Below are 23861 nucleotides of genomic sequence, written 5' to 3'. Positions count from 1 at the left end.
GCAGAGACACAGGCAGAGGGAAAAGCACGCTCCACGCAGGGAGCCTGATGTGGGACTTGATCTCGGGACTTCAGGATCATGTCCTGGGCCAAAGGCAGGCACCAAACCGCTGAGCCACCCAGGCATCCTGAGATATTTTATTTTTTAAAACTGTATAAGTTAAAAAAAAAAAAACAAAAACTATATAAGTTTTCAAAAATCAAAAAACAGAATAATATATGAACCCAATTTCAGTAGTTATTGACATTTTGCCACATTTGCTTTGCTTGTCTTCTTCCCCTCCCTTTTATTCCCAGCTATAAGATTTTAAAATGAATGGCAGATTTCTTGTCACTTAACCCCTAAATTCTTTTGTGGGTACCTCTAAGAAAATGACATTTTAAACATAACTAAATGCTGTTATCATACCTAACAGTATTAGTAATTTCTGAATATAACTTAAAATCATGTCATTTATTTATTTTTTTAAAGATTTATTTATTCTGAGAGAGAGAGAGAGAGGCAGAGACACACAGGCAGAGGGAGAAGCAGGATCCTTGCAAGGAGCCCGATGCAGGACCTGATCCCGGATCCTAGGATCACGCCCTAAGCCGAAGGCAGACGCCCAACCGCTGAACCACCCAGCCATCCCAAAATCCTGTCCTTAAAATTTCCCTGATTGTCTCAAAATTATGGGCAGATAAGTTTTACATGTAAGCTTTCATTTTTTTTTTTAATTTTTATTTATTTATGATAGTCACACACACACACACACACACACACACAGAGGCAGAGACATAGGCAGAGGGAGAAGCAGGCTCCATGCACCGGGAGCCCGATGTGGGATTCGATCCCGGGTCTCCAGGATCACGCTCCGGGCCAAAGGCAGGCGCTAACCCAGAGATCCCACATGTAAGCTTTCAGTAGCAAGTCCATACACTACAAGAAAAAAGTCAGGTCGTGCTCTAGAACAACATAGTTCTTACCTCCAGGGACCTGTCTTCTAAGAGTCACTAACTGTTTGCCCTTGGGAACGGATTTGGTGGTCAGGTAATGCTGCAGGGGAAAGTTCTCTTATGTTGGCTGAACCCTTCATTCATCCTTTGAGTCCTTCAATCAGTAAGTCAACCTTTGTTAAGTACCTGTGAGACCGTAAGGGCTGCACTAGGGGTGGGAGTTTAAGGGAAGATCACACCCCTCCTCCCTCTGGTCCTGGGCAGTGATTCTCTTTGAGAAGAATAAAATGATGACATCAGAAAAGAGCCATAGATTCTTTCCCCAGGAAAAATGGAAATTGAGTTTTCAGGGTTTTTTTGGCCACTCTAATACCTATCCATGGGCCCCCGGTTAGGACCCCCATTCTAGCAGGCTTTGTTGAGGAAGAGGGGGGTCCTCCAGGGATCCTTGTGGGCCGTCTGGTGCATGAGCACACCGAATACATAGAGAAACGCAATCTCACATGGCTGGGGGCTGGTGGGAGGTGGAACAGTGTGCTCCAACACAGACACCTCAGTACCTCTTGTGTCCCTTCCTTACTCTCGGGTGCTGCCGTGGGGGTCATGGAGTGAGCTCCGACTTTGTCACAAGCCGAGTTTAAGGCTGACTCTGGGTGAAGCGCTTGTGAACTTGGTCACCTTTGAGTTTGGTTTCTTATTCATCCAGTCACATTGCCCAGTGAATCCATATTGAGCATTATGTACAAACCAGGCCCTCTTTGCTAGGTATTGTCAATTGGAGATAATGACACCCACACCCAGAGGATTGGTACAAAGATTAAGTTAGCATACCTTTGTGATTTGTCCAGCTCAGAGCTCCGTATGGCTATGCCTCTGGAGTACGACCAGCAACAGTCTCTGGAGCCAAGAGTTTAGGTATTTCCCTCGTGGCATGTGAGATTTGACAAGTGTCTGCTGGAGGTCAGAATTTCTTTCCTGCTTATTTGAGTTGCTTGCCCTTCTAGTTTTCCAGGGTCCCTTTTCACCTCTGACTTGGCACTGAAGCTGCCTTTGTTGAAGGCTGGAAGGTCTCGTGCATAGGCCAGCATGAAGGAGCTGAAAGACAGCCTCCTTGGGTGGTCTTCCCTGCTCAGGGGAGTGGAGATGGGGGTTATTACTTGATAGGCGCTTCATTTCCTAGTTTTCTTGTTCTGGAAACTTATCCCTTGGAAACTTATACCTCGGCTTCCTTGATCCCACACCCTTTGGATTTTCCTCCTCACACTGTTGCTCCTCACTCTTTTGCTGGTGACTTTTAGGTGGCCCTTCCTTAAATGGCGATATTCTTCCTGGTTCTCTGCAAGTCTTGCTTCAGCTCTCACTCTGCTTGTGCTTCTCAGGCTCTTCTCTAGCTGTTTTCTAAGCAGAGAGTTTCTGGATTTTCCTTTCCAGGACCTCCTTCTATTCAGTGCCAATATCTTCACTTGCGTGTGTGACAGCTCCAAAGTGGGATGTATCTTCTGCTGTCCCCGACCTCCCAGCTGCCCCTCCAGAGTGTCTTGGGCCAGTGAGTAATACCAGCATCCACTCTCCCAGGGTCTCAAAAGTATCTCAAAAGTATGGGAGTCCCTGTGGCCCCTCTCTCCCTCAGCCCTGCATCCTATTGCTACCAGGTCCTGGCTGTTCTGCTTCCGAGTTCTTTTTTTATTTTTTTATTTTTATTTTTATTTTTATTTTTATTTTATTTTATTTTATTTTTTAAAGATTTATTTATTTATTCATTCAGAGAGAGCGAGAGAGGCAGAGACACAGGCAGAGGGAGAAGCAGGCTCCATGCAGGAAGCCCGATGTGGGACTCGATCCCGGGTCTCCAGGATCACAACCCGGGCTGCAGGTGGTGCTAAACCGCTGCGCCACCAGGGCTACCCTTTTTTTATTTTTTTAAATTGTATTTATTTATTCATGAGAGACACACAGAGAGAGAGAGAGGCAGAAACACAGGTAGAGGGAGAAGCAGGCTCCATTCAGGGAGCCGGATGTGGGACTCCATCCCGGGTCTCCACGATCACATCCTGGGCTGCAGGCGGCGCTAAATCTCTGCGCCACCAGGGCTGCCCTTGTTTTTTTGTTTTTAAATTTTATTTATTCATTTATGAGAGACACACACATACATACACACACAGAGAGAGAGAGAGAGAGAGAGAGAGAGGCAGGCAGAGACACAGGCAGAGGGAGAAGCAGGCTTCATGCATGGAGCCCGAAGTGGGACTCAATCCCGGGTCTCCAGGATCATGAGCTGGGCTGAAGGCGGCACTAAACCGCTGAGCCACCAGGGCTGCTCTGCTTCCGAGTTTAACCTGTTCTCTCCCTTCCTACAGTTCTTGTTGCCACTACCTCATTAAAGCCACCATCATCTCTGTCTTAGATTGTAGCCAGTCCCAACTGGTCTCTTTCAACTTGACTTTCTTCGGTTCACTCAGTCTTCACTTTGCAGCCAAGATTTTCTTGTGGTTCTGGTCTGATATGAGGCCACTTGTTTTGGACTCCTTAAATTGGCCTACGAGACCTAGTCTGGCTAGTCTTCACCACCGCTATGGGTTTAGGTACCCCTCATGCAGGCTCTCAGGTGCCTTACTTTCCCTCATGTCCTGATGTAGCACTCAGTGCAGACTGTGCTGTGACTGCTGGTTGAATTGTCTTCCCTATTGAACCGTGTAGGCAGTCTGCCTGCTTGTCTAGTCTGGTGCTAAATGTCTAAATAGATATTTATTAAATAAAGCATGTATTTAACTCTTTTGCCTCGCTCAAAATTCTCTTCTAAGAAACTACCTTTGTCTAATTCTGGTTATTTACTCAGAGCTTAAGGACTCAGAATTGATTTGCACTTGTGAAAATGCTGCAGTTTTCATGGGTTTAAGTGTTTCCTGGACTGGTTGCTTTTTCTTTGACCCTAGCTGAAAAATGCAGAGCCTGGAGCACTTGTTCCTCACAGACAGAGCCCTGTTTGTAGAGTTGGTGTGTGCAATAGCAATGGTTTGGCTTAGTAGGCACCAACAACAGGAAAATAGCAAACAGGTTCAGTTGGATTTTTTTTGACATTTGAAAAACATCTTATATGTTAATAATAAATGGAATGAATTTTTATTTGTATTTATTTTTTAAACTTTTCCTAAAAGATTTATTCATTTATTTGAGGAAGGATGGAGGAAGTGTGAGGAGAGATTGGGGGAGAGGAAGGGGAGAGCAGAGAGAATCTCCAGCAGACTCTGCAGAGTGTGGAGCCCATTGTGGGGCTGATCCCAGGACCCTGAGGTAAGACCCACACAGAAACTGAAAGCCAGACGCTTATCTGGTTGAGCCACCTAGGTGCCTCTAAAATTTTTTCCTAATTTTTATTGATTAATCTCTTCCCCTAACGTGGGGCTTGAACTCACTACCTTAAGATCAAGAGTTACTTGACCAAGCTAGCCAGGTGCCCCTGGGAATAATTTTTTTTTTTTTTTTTATAGAAAGGATGGTGTTGGGGCAGCCCCGGTGGCTCAGCGGTTTAGCACCGCCTTCAGCCCAGGGTGTGATCCTGGAGACCTGGAGATCCCTTCATGGAGCCTTCTTCTCCCTCTGCCTGTGCCTTTGCCTCTCTCTCTGTGTGTCTCATGATTAAATAAATAAATCTTAAAAAAAATAAAATAAAAAGGATGGTGTTAAAAGGGTGCCTGGGTGGCTCAAGTCAGTTAAGCATCTGCCTTCAGTTCAGGTTATGGTCTCAGGGTCCCGGGATAGAGCCCTGAGTTGAGCTCCACACTCATCAGTAGAGAGTCTACTTCTCCCAACCACCCCTCTCCCCCCTCTGGCTAGTGTGCATGCTCTTAAGTAAGTAAGTAAATAAAGTAAATAAATAAATATGGCCTTTTTTTTTTTTTAAAGAACAATGTTTAGAGCACCTGGCTCGATCTGGGATCTTTAGCCCCATGTTGGGGGGAGAGAGTACTAAAAAAAAAATAATAAAACTTAAAAAAACAAAAGACAATGGTCAACTTTAGAAGTCCCAAGAAATGCAGATTGAGAGGAGATACCATTTTTTTGAATTTAAATCTTTACATTAAAAGATGTTTGCTAAACAAAAAAAAAAAAAAAAAAAAAAAGATGTTTGCTAATTAAACTCTTCGATGCAAGTGAAAATCAACATAGGCAAGGATAAAGTGAGTTACCAGTGGCCATGTAAGTTGACACATGTTTTTGGAGAACAATTTCTCAATAGGTGTTATATTATTAAAATGTTTAGGGATCCCTGGGTGGCGCAGCAGTTTGGCGCCTGCCTTTGGCCCAGGGCGCGATCCTGGAGACCCGGGATCGAATCCCACGTCAGGCTCCCGGCATGGAGCCTGCTTCTCCCTCTGCCTATGTCTCTGCCTCTCTCTCTCTCTCTCTCTGTGACTATCACAAATAAATAAAAATTTAAAAAAAAAAAATAAAATGTTTACACTCTCTTGTCTTGTTACTCCTGATTTTAAGACTAGCTTAAGGGAAAAAGCAGTAAGCATGAAGAAGTTCCTTATAGCATTATTTGTAGTAACAAAAATGTAGGGCAACATAAGTGTCCAAAGGAGGGGAAATATAATATTAGTGGAATATTCACTCAGAATTATGTAGTTAGAAATGATGTTTAGAAGGTAGAGCTATGTGGGCAGCCTGGGTGGCTCAGCGGTTTAGAGCTGCTTTCAGCCCAGGGCCTGATCCTGGAGACCTGGGATCAAGTCCCCTGTCGGCCTCCCTGCATGGAGTCTGCTTCTCCCTCTGCCTGTGTCTCTGCCTCTCTCTCTGTGTCCCTCATAAATAAATAAAATCTTAAAAAAAAAAAAAAGAAGATAGAGCTATGTATATTGATATGGAAAGATAACTAAGAGATACCATCTTAAGGTCAGATGGAAAAGAAAGTACAGTATAATGCCATTTGTATTAGTTAATATAAGAAATTATGACTATACAGTTCTGGAGATATATAAGAGGAAACAGCACTGGGTAGAAGGAGGCAAGACATTTAAAAATTTTTTTATATCATCTGTAGCAGTTGAGGTTTTTTTAAAACTCCGTATGTTGTTATAGTAAAACAAAATTGTAAAAGATGATTATGAAGGCTGTTGTAAAGATAAAAATATTTGAATGTCAAACAACAAGCTGCAAAATTGGACATATAGTTGTCTATGTGACAAAAGAATAGAAAAAGAAGAGATCAGTAATGTTAAAGTCCTAGGATTTTTTTTGTTTGTTTTTTAAAGATTTTATTTATTTATTCATGAGAGACAGAGAGAAAGGCAGAGACACAGGCAGAGGGAGAAGCAGGCTCCATGCAGGGAGCCTGATGTGGGACTCGATCCTGGGACCCCAGGATCATATCCTGGGCTGAAGGCAGGTACTAAACCGCTGGGCCACCCAGAGATCCCCCCTAGGATGTTTTTGAATTTCTCTATTTTCCAGTTAGAAGTTCTTTTATATTATGTGAAGATAGTTTTTTTTTTTTTTTTTTTAAGATTTTATTTATTTACTTGGAGAGTCAGAGCATGAGCAGAGGGGAGAGGCAGAGAGAGCGAGCTTGGGATCATGACCTGATTTGAAGGCAGATGCTTAACTGACTGAACCACCCAGGCACCCAATGTGAAAATAGTTTCAACCAAATAGTTATATGCTTAAAAATCATGAAGAGGGACTAATTATTATAGATGGATTTGCCCTATCAGAAATTGCATGTCCTCATGTGAGGGTCTTTTCCTTCTTCCCTTTTGCCTCTGGACTCAGGCTGTAGTGATTCTCTTCCTTCTGTGCAGAGCCCACCCACTTTCGGATTCTTGTTGGACATCGATGGAGTGCTGGTGCGGGGTCACAGAGTGATTCCCGCTGCTCTGGAAGCCTTCCGCAGGCTGGTGAACTCTCGTGGGCAGCTGCGGGTGCCCGTGGTCTTTGTCACAAATGCTGGGAACATCTTACAACACAGCAAAGCCCAGGAGCTGTCAGCTCTGCTGGGATTTGAGGTAAGAGGCACTGGAGACATGGAAGCCCAAGGAGCTGGTTGCCAGTGGAACCCCCATTCCAACTCTGATTAAGGTGCTTTTCCTGGGTTGGGGTACAGTGTCAATAAGCTCTAGGGCATTGCCAGATGGGTCAGTATTAGAAGATAACTTGAAGTTCAACCCTAGCCTCATGGGTAGAGCCTTACAGCAAGGGCATTTTTTATATATTAATTCACATTGAGCACAAAAATTCTGCCCATGGATTTGGCAGTTTCAGTGTGCTGTCTTTGTATCCATTTTTTTCTGGGTTCAGTGTTGTCTCTTGGATTATCAGCCATTGGAAAGCGAGGGTCACATTTTTCTAAATCTATATGCCAGGTGGGACTCTGAAGTAATAGCCTTTGTTTCTCATAATGAAGAGGTATATATCTGAGTGAGCATTGTCCCCCGGAAGCAGTCCCTCTTCATTCACTTGCAGTTCCACGTGGCATATCCACGTTGACACATCCTTTGTTCAGAGTGGGTTGAGTTCAAGAGTCCTTCAGAACCAAGAGAGTAAAGTGGCTGATTGACTGGGTAACGCTGCCTGGGGGTGAATGCAGAACAAAGGAGTACAACTGGCTCCCTTCTGTGGTTTCCCGGAGAGAGTTCCGAAAACATTTTGAGTATTGGCTGCATCGTTGGAGTTAGTACTATAAATGTTATAAAAGCTAAGTCTTTGAGTAGAATTGAAACCAGAAAAAAAAAAAAAGTCAGAGGCCGAGTTCTGTGACTGACAAAGAACATGAATGTAAACCTTGAGGTCTTCAGATGGAGGAACCAAGCAGGACTGGATTGGCAAGTGGTCAGATCCCACCACCAACGGCATTTCCTGCTTTGGTTTTTCTGGCAAGAGCCAAATTAGCTTCTTATACCTGTTTGGGTAGTGTCTAGAAGTGCTGGGTGTCAAAAAGGGCTCCGCCCCTTTTTTCTGGGCAGTTTTTTCCCTTCCTAGGTGAAAGAAGCCATCATGTCCCCATTATTTTCCTTTAACTACTCTGTCCTCTGCTATCCTCTGTGTTTTGGCTGTCCCCACAGGTGGAGCCGGACCAAGTCATTCTCTCTCACAGCCCCATGAAGCTCTTCTCGCAGTATCACAGCAAGCGAATGCTGGTGTCTGGGCAGGGGCCTGTGGTGGAGAATGCCCGAGTGTATCCTTTTGGTGCTTGTTCTGGCTGGTGAGGAAGGCGCAGGACTGGAGTTCTCCTCCCATGGATGAGGGGGAAACCAGAGTGGGGTGTTTCTGGCTGCATAGTATGGGGGCTCAAAAGATACGTAGTGGGCTCTTTGGAGAGGGAGGATGGCTCCTAGGTGTGGCGGGCCCTGGTGCCACAGTTTGCAAAAAGCCAGCCCACAGAACCTACTGGGGAGCTTAAAATACAGATTCTTAGTTCACTAGGTTGAGATAAAAATCAGCAGTCTGTATGTTAAAAGAGAAAAGTAGGTGATTCTCTAATTAGGTTTGAGAACCACTACTCTAGCACTGTTCCTCAGGGTGCTCAGTCAACTTATCAGCTAATATTAATTTACAGTGAACCTTTTGGGTATGTGCACACTCAAGAGGCAAGAAGAGTTGGTCCTTGTTCTCAAGCAGCTTTTTCATTTGCTCATTTGGCAGACCTGTATTGAGCACTTCTTGTATACCAGCCCCATGCTTCATGCTGTTCAAGGACAAGAGGGACTGAGAACAGCCCATGGGACTCTCTTCATCAAAGGGTTTATATTGGAGGAGGCAGGAATAACATACCCACAAAGGTTAAAGGAGTATTTAAAATGGCATATGATTGGAGTGCCTGAGTGGCACAGTTGGTTGAGTGTCCCAAGTCTTGTTTTCAGCTCAGGCTGGGATCTCAGAGTTGTGAGATTGAGGCCTTGAGTCGGACTCCATACTGGATACAGAATCTGTTTAAGATTCTTTCTCCCTGTCCCTCTACGCCCCGCCTCTACTCCCTCTCTAAGAAAAAGAAAAGATTCCCAAGCCTTGACCCAGCATTTGCATTAAAAAAAAAAAAAAAAAAGATGCCATGTGATTGAAAGCTTGAGAGCACAGTCTGAGAGTCCCAGGTGTTGGGAAGGGACCACCCGGGGAGCGGCTATGATGGTGGCTTTGTGAAGGGGTGTGGCTCTGCCACAGGAGATACTTAGGTTTTCTGTGCAGGGAAGGAGCTAAGGAGGCTGGAGAGAGAAGGAAAGGGTAGGATCCCTGAGGCAGGAGACTGGATTGGGATAGGGTGGGGAATAAGAGAATAGGAGGAGCGGTGCCTCAGAAGTAAAGGCGAGGGGCCAGTGAGTTTACTTAGGCAGGGGGTGAACTAGTTTGGTTGGGACTGTGTTGGTTCTCCTCCCCTTAAAGGCATCTTGCCTCAGAACCGTCCAGCTTTGCTTCCCTGACCTAGCTGTAGATTGGGCTTCGAGAATGTGGTTACTGTGGATGAGCTGCGGATGGCCTTTCCTGTGCTTGACATGGTTGATCTCCAGCGGCGGCCGAAGTCCACGGTAATAAGGAATGTGCTCCTGGGTGTCTCATGTTTAGTTTTGTCCTCTTGTTCTCCACATGGGTTCCTCTTACCAACCTCGCAACCTCTCCCACTGAGAACTACATCTTGTTCACCATAGAGAGGCACATCTGACCAAGGATTTTGTTCCCCAGATATACAAGGATGGCCCAGGAGAGCAACAAGTTCCTAAGGGCTTTCCTTTCTGCATTGTTTGTAATTAGCTGAGAATCCTTTTCAAAGCCCTGGCACCTCCAATGAGGAGTTTTCTATTTTACCAGCTGGATTTCTGACTGTTGCTTGGGGAATCATTAACCTTTGTGGAATTAATCATTGTTGCTCCTTTATTCTGAAGCTTGCTATGGAGAGCTGTCCTTATGAGAAATAGCTTATTCGTAAAAGTAACTGGCAATTCTGAGTATGCCCATGTTCCTTTTTAGGTTTGGCTCATAATTGAACCACTGGTTGAATTTCTTAGTCATGGGCCTCTGATTGATCCTTTAGAGTATGACTGCCTGGCTCTTGATGGCTCTTGGCCGCCCTTCCTCGTGTGAACTCTCTGTCACATGGCCTGAAGTTTAAATCAGGTCACTATCAGGATGTGGGGAAATGCAGTTATAAACAGACAAGCTTTTATTTGTTTATGTAGCTTTAGTCCTCCTTCCTCTAGAGCTTTTGGATTGAATGGAGCACTTCATCTCTTTTCAAAGCTTCTTCCTAGGACCATGCAAATCATGTGGGGAACCAGAATGTCAGACTTGGAACAGATCTTAGAGTATCTCAGAGACTGAGCCTCACACAGGGGAAGTGATCTACCCCAGATCACACAGCTTGTTAGTGGTAGAGCCAAGATTAATAGTTTAGGGAAGGAATGGACTCTGGGAGAGTGGTAAAGGCTCTTGCCTCTTCATCTCATATTAAGAGAAATGGTCCATCATGCCCTGATGGCCTCCCCTGTCTCCATAGGCTCTCCTTCCTCTTAGCTGCCTGACTCTAGACTCTTGCTTGGCCTATATCTCACCTCCTGTCCCCTCTGGAGAGGGGCTACTGACCAGCCCTTCCTCCTGGCTGACCTCCTTATGTGGGTTCCCTCAGTGTGTTCCATGAAAGCCCTGCTTATTCTCTCTTCACTTTTGTTTGTGAATTTTCTTCCTCAGTCCTATCTGGCTTCTCTTTGTCTTGGGCTAGACCATGGGGGGTGGTCTTTGATCTTTCTAGTATGTCTTTTTTCCTGCTACCCCTTGAAACTGGCTATGTGGTTGTCTGGTAGTGGACAATGACCGTGGCATTGATGGGCCTTTTCTTTGTTTCTTGGCAGCCCCTTCCAAGGAATGACTTCCCTGCCATTGAAGGTAATGAGGGCCTCTGCTGGTGCAGATGTGGCTCTGGGCGGTCCTTCTTTCAGCCTTCCAGGTTGTTCTTGTGCAGCTGTTTGCCTGTAAACTGCCAGGGTGGCTGTGGGTGTTGGATATCAGGTCACCGGGGTTCTAGTCTCAGATCTACCACTCAGTACCTCTAAGATAATTGTTTTTAATTTTTCCTTCCCCCCATATCACTTGCCTTATTATTCCAGGAAAATTGTAAGTGTAGAAAACTAGCATGGAAAGGCTCCCAGAGGTAACATAGACCAGTATTTCTCAGCTCCATTCAACCCAGTTCCCCCTTGTGTAACAAAACTATTGTAATGTCCCCTTAACTGCCCTGCAATGAAATTCACAGATAATACAACTTTTGTGTATACATGTATTAAAAATTAACTAGTTCAATGTAAAGCCCTAATTGTAATAGGAGAAATAAAAGGAAAACTTTTTAGTAAGGTAATGTGTATTTTAATATGTAAACGATTATTCAGGAAAACATAATGTAGTAAAATGGTTATACCAAACATGGAATCACCATGTTACAGCTACAAATGCAGACTGATGTAAGTATGTTTATAGGTGTGTTTTATTGGTGACTCAGAAATTAGGGGCTGCATTGTCATTGGTGAAGTGATTTTCCAAAATAGGTAACATTGGTAAAATCTTGAAAAGATAAAGTGCAGTCTTCTCTTGACTTACGTACATGATAGTTACATTTTTAGAAAAATTGGTATTTATTAAAACGCTACTTTGTATTTACATGTAGAATGAAATTAGAGTTTAAGCTCAAATAATTATAAACAGGTTATTCACCCATATGAATGTCAGATGGGGCAGTCAGATGTTAATAGAGGGGGCAGTTTCTGATTGTTCCAGACCATCCTGAGCATGTAGCATTCCTGGTCCCCTCCTACCATCCTTGCCACTGTCAGTCATCATGACAAGATACATCCTCCAGTTTCTAGAACACCTCCCTAGGGGGCAGTGTTCCCTCATTGAGACCACTGGTTTGGTTCAGTCACTGGTCTTGTAGCTGATGCTGGCAGCTACCACGTATTGAGTGTTATGTGTCCATCATGAGTTAAGTGCTGTATTATATCTCATTTTTACCCTGAACAGTCATAGGTGTCCTCATGATGTAGCTGAGCTGAGGTTAGGGAAGGTAAGTAGCTTGCCCACAGTCACAGAGGAAAACGGACAGTCAGGTTTGGAATCCAGGTCTTTGTCATTCCAGATCCCCCTCTCCTAGCTGTTAGGTGCACTGGCCCCTGGTGCTCTGAGAAGTAGCTGAGGAAGGTGAGCCCTTTGCCAGGAATTTGTGGGTGAGATGGTTAGGAGAACATGAGTCCGCAGGAGGATGCAGGCCAGTGACTTGGCTGCTGGTTTTCTTTGTTTCAACCTCTTCTGTGAAGCATAAATAAAAATGGAATCCCTTAGGAAGTGCCTTACCAGGTCCTGGGCTCTGTTTACCTCAAGTGAATGAGTGAGTGGATCTTTGAAGGCTGGTTCTGGGAACTGTACCCTTGCATGGGTGTGTTCTGTGGGGGACAAACTTATGGTTGGGTGGCACCAGCTGGTATCAGCTTGCTTCGTGAGGGCCTTTCTCCTGCCTGCCCTGTAACCCTCACCTCTATGCTTTTGCTCTATAAAGGGGTGCTCCTCCTTGGGGAGCCAGTCCGCTGGGAGACAAGCCTGCAGCTGATCATAGATGTCCTTCTCAGCAATGGGAACCCTGGGACTGGTCTGGCAACGGCTCCCTATCCCCATCTCCCTGTCCTGGCCAGCAACATGGATCTCCTTTGGATGGCTGAAGCCAAGATGCCCAGGTAAGGACACAGGATCTCTGGTCTTGACCGTGGTGGCCACTGTCAGCTGCTGCCTGGGCAATCCTCCTGACACTTTCTTACCATCATTCTGGTACTCTGGGCCATCAGACCCCTGCCTGGGTTGGCCCTGTATTTGCCACAGAGACTTGGCCTTTGGGAGGATTTTCAAGGGGTCACTTTCATACTAATTAGTAAGTGAAAAGTATAGTTTACTGATCATTGAAGATGTGTCGAAATGATCTTTAACACCTGACTTTTGCCGAAGATATGTCGAAATGATCTTTAACACCTGACTTTTGCCCTCCAGAATCTTTTGTTGTTGTTGTTTAAAATTTTATTTATTTATAGCATGAACAGGAGGGGCGGAGGGAGAGGGAGAGAGACACTCCATGCTGAGCCTAGAGTACAATGTGGGGCTCGATCCCATGACCCCAAGATCATGACCTGAGCTGAAACCAAGAGTCAGATACTCAACCAGCTGAGCCACCCAGGTGCTCCTGCCCTTCATAATCTTAACGGAACATTTTTTTTTTTTTTTAACGGAACATTTTTTTTTTTTTTTAGATGTTTAATTTTTTTAAAGTAATCTCTGCCCCCATTGGGGGCTCAAACTCAGAGCCCTGAGATCAGGTGTTGCGTGCTCCATTGGCTGAGCCTGCTGGGTGACGCCAGAACATGATATTTTTTGTCTGTGGAACCCAAATGATGAATGACTTCTGAGGCCAAGCAGTACAGCTGCTCTTTCCCTTCTCCTTGTAGCACTAGTTCCTTCCCATTTTGTCTCCTCCTGCCCTTAATATGTAGGAGTAGGGGAGCAGTAATTGTTCTGACAATTATGTGGGCTGGAGAACTGAGACCCAGTGGGTAAGTGACTTTCTCATAGGCACATGGATATTGAACAGGCCCCCATGCCCTGCTCAGCTGTGTAGACCTCCTCTGTGTGTCTGACCCTAAGCACAGTCTAGGCAGCTCTTTTCCTAGCTCTCGAGGGCCTTGCTGGAAGGGCAGCTGTGGCTGCTGTGTACTATTTGGCTGCTCTTATCTGCGGGGCCAAAGTCCAGAGTTTTCTTTCCCTGCTACTGATTCCCAGTGGACTGTGTGAATGATCCATCAACAGAGGGCAGCAGGCCCAATGCTGCCTTAAGTCACATGACTCAGTAACTCCAAAGAGATGGTGTTATGGTGTTTTCTTGTTACTTTATTTTTTTTAACTCCATAATTATTATTATTATTATTATTTATAAATTTATATTTTATTGGTGTTCAATTTGCCAACATATAGAATAACACCCAGTGCTCATCCCATCAAGTGCCCCCCTCAGTGCCCATCACCCAGTCATCCCCAACCCCCGTCCACCTCCCTTTCTACCACCCCTAGTTTGTTTCCCAGGGTTAGGAGTCTCTCATGTTCTGTCTCCTTTCTAATATTTCCCACTCATTTTTTCTCCTTTCCCCTTTATTTTTTTATTTTATTTTATTTTTTTTAAAGATTTTATTTATTTATTCATGAAAGACATACACGGGGGGGGGGGGGGAGGGAGGGAGGCAGAGACATAGGCAGAGGGAGAAGCAGGCTCCATGCAGGGAGCCCGACGTGGGACTCGATCCCGGGACTCCAGGATCACGCCCTGGGCCGAAGGCAGGCACCAAACCACTGAGCCACCCAGGGATCCCCTCCTTTCCCCTTTATTCCCTTTCACTATCTTTTATATTCCCCAAATGAATGAGACCATATAATGTTTGTCCTTCTCCGATTGACTTACTTCACTCAGCATAATACCCTCCAGTTCCATCCATGTCGGAGCAAATGGTGGGTATTTGTCATTTCTAATGGCTGAGTAATATTCCATTGTATACGTATACCACATCTTCTTTATCCATTCATCTTTCGATGGACACTGAGGCTCCTTCCACAGTTTGGCTATTGTGGACATTGCTGCTATGAACATTGGGGTGCAGGTGTCCCGGCGTTTCACTGCATCTGTTTTTTTTTTTTTTTTTTTTTTTTTTTTTTAAGAAACTGTGTGTATGGGCTAGGACTCAGGAGCTCTGCTGGGCAGCGCGAAGGAGCTTCTCCTCCCGCTGCTTCCGTATCCTCTCCTTGAATTCTTCTAGCTCCCGACGTTGGTCCTCCTTCTCAGGTGGCCACAGCTCCCTCTTGCACTGTATGACATAGTCCTCAAACCACTCAGCCTGATTGGCAATCCAGAACATAGTGACAGGGAAGGTGAGGTAGAGTGTCATCCGAAACACCTCCAGCTTCACCTCCATCTCGCTTCTCCTCCTGCATCTGTATCTTTGGGGTAAATCCCCAGCAGTGCAATTGCTGGGTCATAGGGCGGATCTATTTTTAACTCTTTGAGGAACCTCCACAGAGTTTTCCAGAGTGGCTGCACCAGTTCACATTCCCACCAACAGTGCAAGAGGATTCCCTTTTTTCCACATCCTCTCCAACATTTGTTGTTTCCTGTCTTGTTAATTTTCCCCATTCTCACTGGTGTGAGGTGGGATCTCATTGTGGTTTTGATTTGTATTTCCCTGATGGCAAGTGATGCAGAGCATTTTCTCATGTGCTTGTTGTCCGTGTCTATGTCTTCCTCTGTGAGATTTCTCTTCATGTCTTTTGCCCATTTCATGACTGGATTGTTTGTTTCTTTGCTGTTGAGTTTAATAAGTTCTTTTTTTTTTTTTATAAGTTTACTTTCCTTCTTTTTTTTTTAATTTATTTTATTTTATTTTATTTATTTATGATAGGCACACAGTGAGAGAGAGAGAGGCAGAGACATAGGCAGAGGGAGAAGCAGGCTCCATGCACCGGGAGCCCGATGTGGGATTCGACCCGGGTCTCCAGGATCGCGCCCTGGGCCAAAGGCAGGCCCAGGGCCTGTCTTTTAGTTTTGTTGACTGTTTCTTTTGCTGTCTTGTTACTTTAAAGGGTATATTTCTGGGCAGCCCAGGTGGCTTAGCGGTTTAGCCACCTTCAGCCGAGGGCATGATCCTGGAGACCCGGGATCAGGTCCCATGTCGGGCTCCCTGCAGGGAGCCTGCTTCTCCCTTTGCCTGTGTCTCTGCCTCTCTCTCTCTCTCTCTCTGTGTCTCTCATGAATAAATAAATACAAATCTTAAAAGAAAAAAAAAGGTACATTTCTGCAGTTGGAGGTCAGATATTTTTTCTGAACTGTTCTTCCTACAGTTAGGGTGTGCTGACACTAAGTGGGAGTTTGGTTATGTAGGCTGGAATGGAATAGCGAGGCACAAATTTCAATTTATATATATATATATATATTTTTTTTTTAATTTTTATTTATTTATGATAGTCACAGAGAGAGAGAGGCAGAGACATAGGCAGAGGGAGAAGCAGGCTCCATGCACCGGGAGCCCGATGTGGGATTCGATCCAGGGTCTCCAGGATTGCGCCCTGGGCCAAAGGCAGGCACCAAACCGCTGCGCCACCCAGGGATCCCACAAATTTCAATTTATAAATCAGATTTGAGATTAACTTTCATTCACTCATTTAAGAATTGAAAATAGAATTTGTTATATAAATAAGTGATACGGAAATGTAACCATAATGTGTTGGACAGTATCAATTAGGATTTGGTTTAGCAGCCTGGGATGAAAACTCAAAAGGAGGGATCCCTGGGTGGTGCAGCGGTTTGGCGCCTGCCTTTGGCCCGGGGTGCGATCCTGGAGATCCGGGATCGAATCCCACGTCGGGCTCCCTGCATGGAGCCTGCTTCTCCCTCTGCCTGTGTCTCTGCCTCTCTGTCTCTCTCTGTGTGACTATCATGAATAAATAAATAAAATCTTTAAAAAAAAAAAAAAAAAAGAAAACTCAAAAGGAAAGTGTCTTAAACAAGGTAGAAGTTTCTTTCTTTTTCATGTAAAAGAAGCATGGGGTAGGCAGTCCAGGGCTCTGTGGATGTCACACCTGTCTGAGACACAGACTCCTCCTGTCTTCCTGCTGTGCACGTCTTAGCCCTTCACAGCATAGTCCCAAAGGGCTGCCTGAGCTCCAGCTGCCAGACCAACATTCCAGGCAGCAGAGAGGAGGGTGGGGATGGAAAAGAGTACTCGCTCCCTGATTTTACACGTCCTAGAAGTTTAGCCTGGCGAGGCTGCACACCTAGCTACAGTGGAAGGGAGTACTTGTTTGTACACCTGGTTGTCATATGGTGAGCTAAAAACTGGCACTGAGAAAGAAGGGGAGAAGGGCAGCCAATAGTGTGCCACACATTTAAAGTGGAATTTAAACTTAGGTTTGTGGAGTCTGACCACCTGGGTTGTGATCCTAGCTCTACCACCTTTGGAAAGTTACATAATGTCTGTATGCCTCAGTTTGCTCACTTGTAAATGAGAATGATGACAGCTCTCATGGGGTTGTCTTCTGAGAGTTAAATGTGATGTGCTATCTATAGTGCTCAACAAGTGTTAGCAGATAACAAGAGGTCATAAAAGTAGGGTAATAAGTGTAATTCTTACTAGACATAATTATCTGTCACCAGATAAAGGGTGCTGGAGTGAAAGGTTGGTGTATAGGGTCCTGCTTGGAACTGGGGAGGGGAGGCCTGAGCGGCTGAGGTCTCTTCTCTGGCAGGTTTGGCCATGGCACCTTTCTGCTGTGCCTGGAAACCATTTACCGGAAAGTGACAGGCAAAGAGCTGAGATATGAGGGCCTGATGGGCAAACCGAGTGTCCTCACGTATCAGTATGCAGAGGACCTCATCCGGCAGCAGGCAGAGAGGCGGGGCTGGGTGGCCCCCATCCAGAAGCTCTATGCTATCGGGTAAGTGCTGTTCCATCTCATCGTTTTTGGACTTCCCTGCCCTTCCTCCCTCCATCCTCATCCACTGTTCCCCTGTATCGGATATATGCTAGCCCCACAACTATCCTCTGCTCTCTCTGCCTGGTGACACTGAATTGGGTCTTGTTCTCTTTCTTTTTCCGGTATGGCTGTCTCTGCCAGCGACAACCCTATGTCTGATGTCTACGGTGCCAACCTGTTCCACAAGTACCTGCAGATGGTGAAGCGTGATGGGGCCGAAGAGCGAGGGGCTGGTGGCTTGTGGAAGCCGCGGCCCTCAGCAACCCAGAGCTGTGCCTCTATCCTGGTGTGCACTGGTGTGTACAGTCCCAAGGGCCCAGAAGCCACTAGGCCTGCTCAGGATGCAGAGGAGGCTCCGTTCCACGGCCACCGGGACTTCAGCTTCAGTCCAGGGCTCATGGAAGCATCCCACATCGTGAATGATGTGAACGAGGCTATACAGCTGGTTTTCCACAAGGAGGGTTGGGCTTTGTAGTGAGGGCTGTCCGTCGGAGACAGGGGCAGGCGGGATGAGCTCCAGGGGAGTCCTGTTGACTAGCTTCTGGCCTGGGTCACTGGGTGTCAGGTCAGGGTTGCTTCCGTGACACTCTGTGGCCCCACAATGGATATTACTGGTGCCTTGGAAGAAGACACTGGCTTTTTCTCCTGCTGGGCAGTCGCCCCAGAATTGTACCCGGGTAACGTTTTGGGTAGAACAGCCAGGATTTTCTGGCCCTGTTCCTGTCTGCTTCTCCTGGCAGTCTGACCTCAGGCCAGTCGCTTTAACTCTGTGCCTCAGTTTCTTTTTTCATTTCGGTAGGGACTTCTGAAAAAAGGGGAAGTGGTGTGAAATAACGTGGAAATTTCTGCAGAGCCTGGCCTGCACTGAAGGCACCACTGCATGCCAGCAGTGTGTCACTAACACTAAAATACTGCTTTTTACTGTATTTTAGCTTATTGCCCAGAGACTTTTAGGCTTATTTTTTAAACTAAAATAATCATAATAAATATTCATTATGCTGTCTATCGTGAAGCGCTTCTGGAATGTACTAAAATATCCTGTGGGGGCTGGATAGTGGGTGAGCAATGTGGGTGACCCCAAAGCAAAGACATTGGTGCCATTTTGCTCCATAAAGTGCTGATTGATAACTCCTTTCCTACCTCGGCTCTCCTTCCCACCACCAAACCACCGCTGGCCTGCGAAGCCCGAGTCTGTCTAGGAATTAGTTATGACAGGCTTTGGCATGTACTTGACAACTCTGATACGGAAAAGAAAGGATCTTGTAAATGGTTTGTTCTGAAAGAAGGAACTTTTTTCCTTTAGTGATCCTGGAAAGTATGTTTCTTCTCTTCCTCCCTCTAGGGGCAGTCTAGTCACACTTTTCTGTGATCTGTGTTGCCCATGACCCCATGTTTACCAGATCCCCTGCTCCTTGCCCTCCTGTTACTCTAGCAGTCATTTGCCTGAGACACAAGCTGGTGACTCCCTCCTGTCTTCTCAAAATACTGTTACTCGACGGTATCTGACTGCCTTCCTGACCTCTTTGGATGCCTGGTAGTCATTTAGAAGGGAGAGAACATAGGAGATTGGGAAGGAGTGGCCACTGAAACAGGAGGGGAATTGTGAGTGGGTGTTTGGGAAACTGAGTGAACATGTTTCACAAAGGAGGGAGTGATGAGCTATGCTTACTCCGTAAGTATCAGCTTGGCTGTGTCCAAAGCCAAAATGTAGCTCAACCCTACTGCTAGCACCCTGAGCAGCCTGGCTCCCGCTGAAGCTCTTCCCCCCCACCCCCTCCCACAGTAGACAGTAGCACTGAAGACAGTAGGCTGAAGGCTTGGGCTCATCCTTGTCTTCTCTAGTCAGTGCATCAGCATATCCTGCAGCTTTGCCTTCAGAATGTACAGAGCATGAGCACTTTCCAGCCTTCAATGTTTCCCTGCTCCAGGCAGCTGGCTTCTCTGGCTCACATTGTTGTCCAGTCTGGACCTCCCTGTCTTATCTCCTCCTCCCTCTCTGAGGCTCTCTGCTCAGTGGCCCAGAAGCCAGATCCCAAGTTTGACTTCTTTTCTGATCAAAACTCTTCTGTGACTTCTTGTCTTACCCAGAAGAAGAACGCACATTCTTTTCTGCAGCACAGATGCCTTTACATCCTGTTCTCTCATTTACCCCTGTTGTACCAGCCCCCCTGGCTCCCTTGCCAGTCCGGCATACCCATTCTTGTCCCAGGACCTCTGGACTTGCAGTTCCTTCTACCCTACTTTCATTGTCCACATCATGGTTCACTCCTTTCCTTTCCCCCTCCCCACATGACTTTTTTTTTTTTTTAAGATTTTATTTATTTATTCATAAGAGACATAGAGGCAGAGACATAGGCAGGGAGAGAAGCAGTGTCCACACAAGGAGCCTGATGTGGGACTTGATTCCAGGATCCTGGGATCATGACCTGAGCTACCCAGGTGCCCCCCTCATCACTTCTTAAATGTCTCATGTATACGTCATCTCAAAGAGACTCCCTCAACTTCCTATAATAAGTAGTACTCTATCCCTCTTAACTGCTTAATTTTTTCTATAGTCCTTATCACCTCATGGTCTATATTTACTTTTTTATTCTGTGTCTTCTATTAAAATACAAGCTCCATGGACTTTGTCCGTGTTGATTCACTCATGTGTCCCCCATATGCCTGGCACTTAGTAGGTTCTCAGACCCCTGAAGCCCTCCCATAGTGTCCTTGAAACAAAAATGATTTTTTTTCTTTTCCCTTGGACATTATGGCAAAAATGAAAAGACTATGGGTCTTGGAGTCAGGCAGACCTAGAATCAAATCCTAGCTGTCACTCACTAGCTATGTGGCCTTGGGTAATTTCCTTCACTTCTCCAAGTTTCCATTTTCTCATCTGTAAAATTGGCACTGGCAATGTGTATTTCATAAAAGAGCTATTTTAAGTACAGTACTGTATCATTTAAGATTTTGTTCAGCAGCTTGTTAAAGAAATCTAACTACAGTGGCTTGAATAAATAGGTGGTTATTTTTCTAACCAATAGGAAGTTCAGAGAAGGCATTTCAGGTTGGGGAAACAGCTCAAGGCTGTCATCAAGGAGCCAAGTGCTTGGCCTACCATCCTTACTATGTGTGTGTCTAGTTGCAAGATGACATCATTACACCCTTTGCCTCTCATCCACATTCCAAGGAGGAAGGAGGACAAGGTGAAGACAAAGCAAGTGGAGCTGAATTCCTTCATTTATTTATTTTTTAAAAAAATTATTTATTTGAGGGACACAGCACAGAGTTGCGGGAGTCTGGGGGAGAGGGAGAGAGAGAAGCAGACTCCCCACTGAACAGGGAGCCCGACATGGGGCTTAATCCCAGGACCCTGGGATCATGACCTGAGCCAAAGCCAGATGCTTAACCGACCGAGCCACCCAGGCACTTTGAGCTGGATTCCTTTAAAAGAACTTTTCCAGACTTTGGTTCTGTCTGATTGACTACAGGTGGATCAGACAGGTGGCAGTAGCTACAAGGAGGCAGGGACAGGATGCAGTATTGCTCAAAAACAATCAGGGTCTGTTTATAAGGAAGAATGGATGGTGGATAGGCAACTAGTAGTACAACTCTAGCACTTGAGACCTTAGAAGGCATTTAACTGTATTTCTGCCAAGTGCTTTGAGGAAATGGGTAAGCCCTGGCCTCCGAAGCACCTTGTCTTAACAGTCATCTGAGCTGCTGGGCTGGGTAACAGTCTTGCTAGCTTACATTTGTGCATCACTTAACCTTTTCCAAAGCATTTTAAGTTAGATGCCATTCATCCTTCTTTGTTGGAGCTTCCCAAAGCCTCTAATGGAGAATTCTTATCTCATTTTTATAAATGAAGGCACTGAGGCAGAGACTATTCATTCTTTCATTTCCAAAATATTTATGGAAGGTCTGCTGAGTGCCATAGCAGTGACCAGTCACTGTCTATGATACCTGCCCTCATAGAGTTCACCCTTCACTGGGATGTGTCCAAAGTCAGTTAACAAGTGGAAGGGCTGAGTTTGCAGTTCAGTCTCCTAAGCCCAGTGGTTTCCCTGAGACATGCACCATACTCTTCCCCACCCTTAGCACGCTGCCCTTTTCCAGGCAGGTAAAAAGCACTGCTTTTTATCCTGGAGCAGCTACTGTTGTATGTATGGCTCATGTGAGTTCTCCTTGGGCCAAATAGGTCAAGCTTACCAAATGGAATGACAGGTGAGTGCAGAAATGAGTTGGAAAATAAAGCCACTTATGACTATGTGGGGAGGAATCTTGCCAGAGTCCAGATTACTTCACTGCACATTAAAATAACAGAGTGCCAACATCTCTGTGCCTGTCTCTGGCTTTTCCCTTTGGTTGCCTGTCATTCTGACTCTGTGGCCATTTCCTTCTTGTGTTTGGGTTTCCTAAAGATACCACAAGTTATTCCAGACTGGGTGCTGAAGAGCAAGGGCATGCAACGGTACCTAAGCACATGTATGTCAGAGGGCAGGGCCAGCCACTCAGCTCCAGTGCATCTTGTCCTTTAGGGGCGTTGTCTAGACTGTGGAACCAGAACTCACAACCAACTGCTTCATTTGCTCAGTCCCAAACTGAATGAAAATGTTGCCTTTTGTGTTTTCATAGAGCCAAGTGAACACAAAAAGGACTTTCTAAGTCAATCTGAACAGCAAGTAGGCCCATGTTTTTAATAAAATTATTAGCATGGTACAGAACTATTCCATGGGGTGTTCAGATTGAACAGAGAATTACCTTGGGTCTCCTCAGTCATCACCTAGGAGCCAGAACATAGGGGCACTTCCTTGTGTTCCCTTTGGTGGCAGCAGCTCCTGGCCTCCTGAGGACACCTCTAGGCTGCCGGAAGCAGGTGCATCTAGCAAGTTGGTAATCAGGACTCCCAGCAGAGCTAGGGTTGCCATAGCAACCGGATGCTGCCTTGAGGGTGGAATTTTAAAATATCTCAGCTATAATAGTGTTTCCCCCCCCCAGTCACTGTCACTTCCCCAGTGCTGCATGGTGCTGCTGAGGCTGGGGCCATCTTGGGACGCCTGTTTCTCTGCCTGGGGCTTTTGGCAGCTTCAGGGGTTGGAGGTGGGAGGATTGTCTCAGGGTGTGAACTGCTGGGAAGCTGACAGCTTTAGCTTTTGCTTCCAGGTTCCTCTAGCTCTTGGTTCCAAAAGCCTTCTGTCATTTTCTATTTTTTGGGAGGTTTAGAAGAGGGGTCTAGCTTGAAACTCTCCCCACCTCCTCCCACTCTGATTTGAGCATTCTGGCATACACTCCTACCAGATCGGCCTTAGCATTTCTGTGGACCTCTCTTTGGAGAGGGAAGGGGCGTGTCTCTTCTTGTCTTCTTGTCTTCCTCTTGTAACTTCATTTATTTACTTAGAAAATGATTGTTGAGCACCTACCTACTAAGCCCAAAGATAAGAAGTGAGAAACTGCCCTGGTCTTGAAGGAACTCACGGTTTTGACACTGGACTTGGACCCTATCCAACTCAAAACATTTTTATAAACTTGTTAAGACAGTGTTCTGTTGGCAGAAGGATACAAACCAATGGAACAATGGATGAATCGATAAAATGTGTATGGTTATATATACACATATAATGTATACATATATACAGTGGAATATTCAGCTATTAAAAAGAAGGAAATCTTGGATTTACAGCAACATGGATGGGCCTTGAGGGCATGATGCTAAGTGAAATGAGTTATTGAAAGATAAATACTGTATGATCTCACTTATATGTGGAGTCTAAACAAAAACGAAAAAAAAAAACCACTCTGGGGCTCACAGATTGGTGGTTGTCAGATGGGGGTTGGGGTGGACAAAATGGGTGAAGAGGCCAAGAGGTACAAGATTCTAGTTATAAAATTAGTAAGTTGTGGGGATGTAATGTACAACATGGTGCCTGTATTTAATACTGTATTAAAGGGCACCTGGGTGATGCAGTTGGTTGGGTGGCCCACTCTTTGTTCCGGCTCTGGTCATAATCTCAGGGTTGTGGGGCACCTGGGTGGCTCAGTCATTAAACATCTGCCTAGAGCTCAAGTCATGATCCCATGATGGGGGTCCTGGGATGGAGCCCCACATCGTGCTCCCTGCTCAGCAGGGAACCTGCTTCTCCCCCCTCCTGCTGTTGGCCCCACTTGTGCTCTCTGGTTCTCTCTGTCAAATAAGGAAAATCTTAGAAAAAATTAATCTCAAGGTTGTGAGATCGAATCCCACATTGGGCTCTGTGTTCAGTGTGGTGTCTGCTTGGGATTTTCTCCCTCTCCTACCACCCCCCGCCCCCCCCGCTCATGCTCTTTCTCTCTAAAAATAAATCTTTTTTAAAATTTTTTATTTATTTATGATAGTCACACACACACACACACACACACACACACACACAGAGG

The 23861-nt window shown here is 45.6% G+C and overlaps 1 protein-coding gene and 1 pseudogene across 3 annotated transcripts in view; one reads left to right on the top strand and one right to left on the bottom strand.

Annotated features, from left to right (window-relative positions):
- HDHD5 (haloacid dehalogenase like hydrolase domain containing 5) overlaps nucleotides 1-18468 on the top strand; it is a 20801-nt gene extending 2333 nt beyond the window's left edge. For 2 of the 3 annotated variants that reach the window (XM_077871701.1, XM_077871702.1), the window contains exons 2-8: nucleotides 6737-6940; nucleotides 7997-8109; nucleotides 9361-9454; nucleotides 10772-10805; nucleotides 12466-12640; nucleotides 17238-17426; nucleotides 17607-18468. In XM_077871701.1, coding sequence (XP_077727827.1) covers nucleotides 6737-6940; nucleotides 7997-8109; nucleotides 9361-9454; nucleotides 10772-10805; nucleotides 12466-12640; nucleotides 17238-17426; nucleotides 17607-17940 — 1143 coding nt within the window. In that variant the 3' untranslated portion in view covers nucleotides 17941-18468. The remainder of the gene's footprint in view (nucleotides 1-6736; nucleotides 6941-7996; nucleotides 8110-9360; nucleotides 9455-10771; nucleotides 10806-12465; nucleotides 12641-17237; nucleotides 17427-17606) is intronic. The other variant, XM_077871703.1, reaches the window with a different exon arrangement.
- Nucleotides 14642-14950, bottom strand: LOC144297472 (protein PET100 homolog, mitochondrial pseudogene; annotated as a pseudogene).
- Nucleotides 18469-23861: the final 5393 nt, after the last annotated feature.

Source organism: Canis aureus, chromosome 25, assembly GCF_053574225.1.
Source record: "Canis aureus isolate CA01 chromosome 25, VMU_Caureus_v.1.0, whole genome shotgun sequence".
In the NCBI taxonomy this organism is placed as follows: Eukaryota; Metazoa; Chordata; class Mammalia; order Carnivora; family Canidae; genus Canis; species Canis aureus.
The sequence above is the reverse complement of the archived record's forward strand: the minus strand, read 5'-3'. Positions and strand labels throughout refer to the sequence as shown.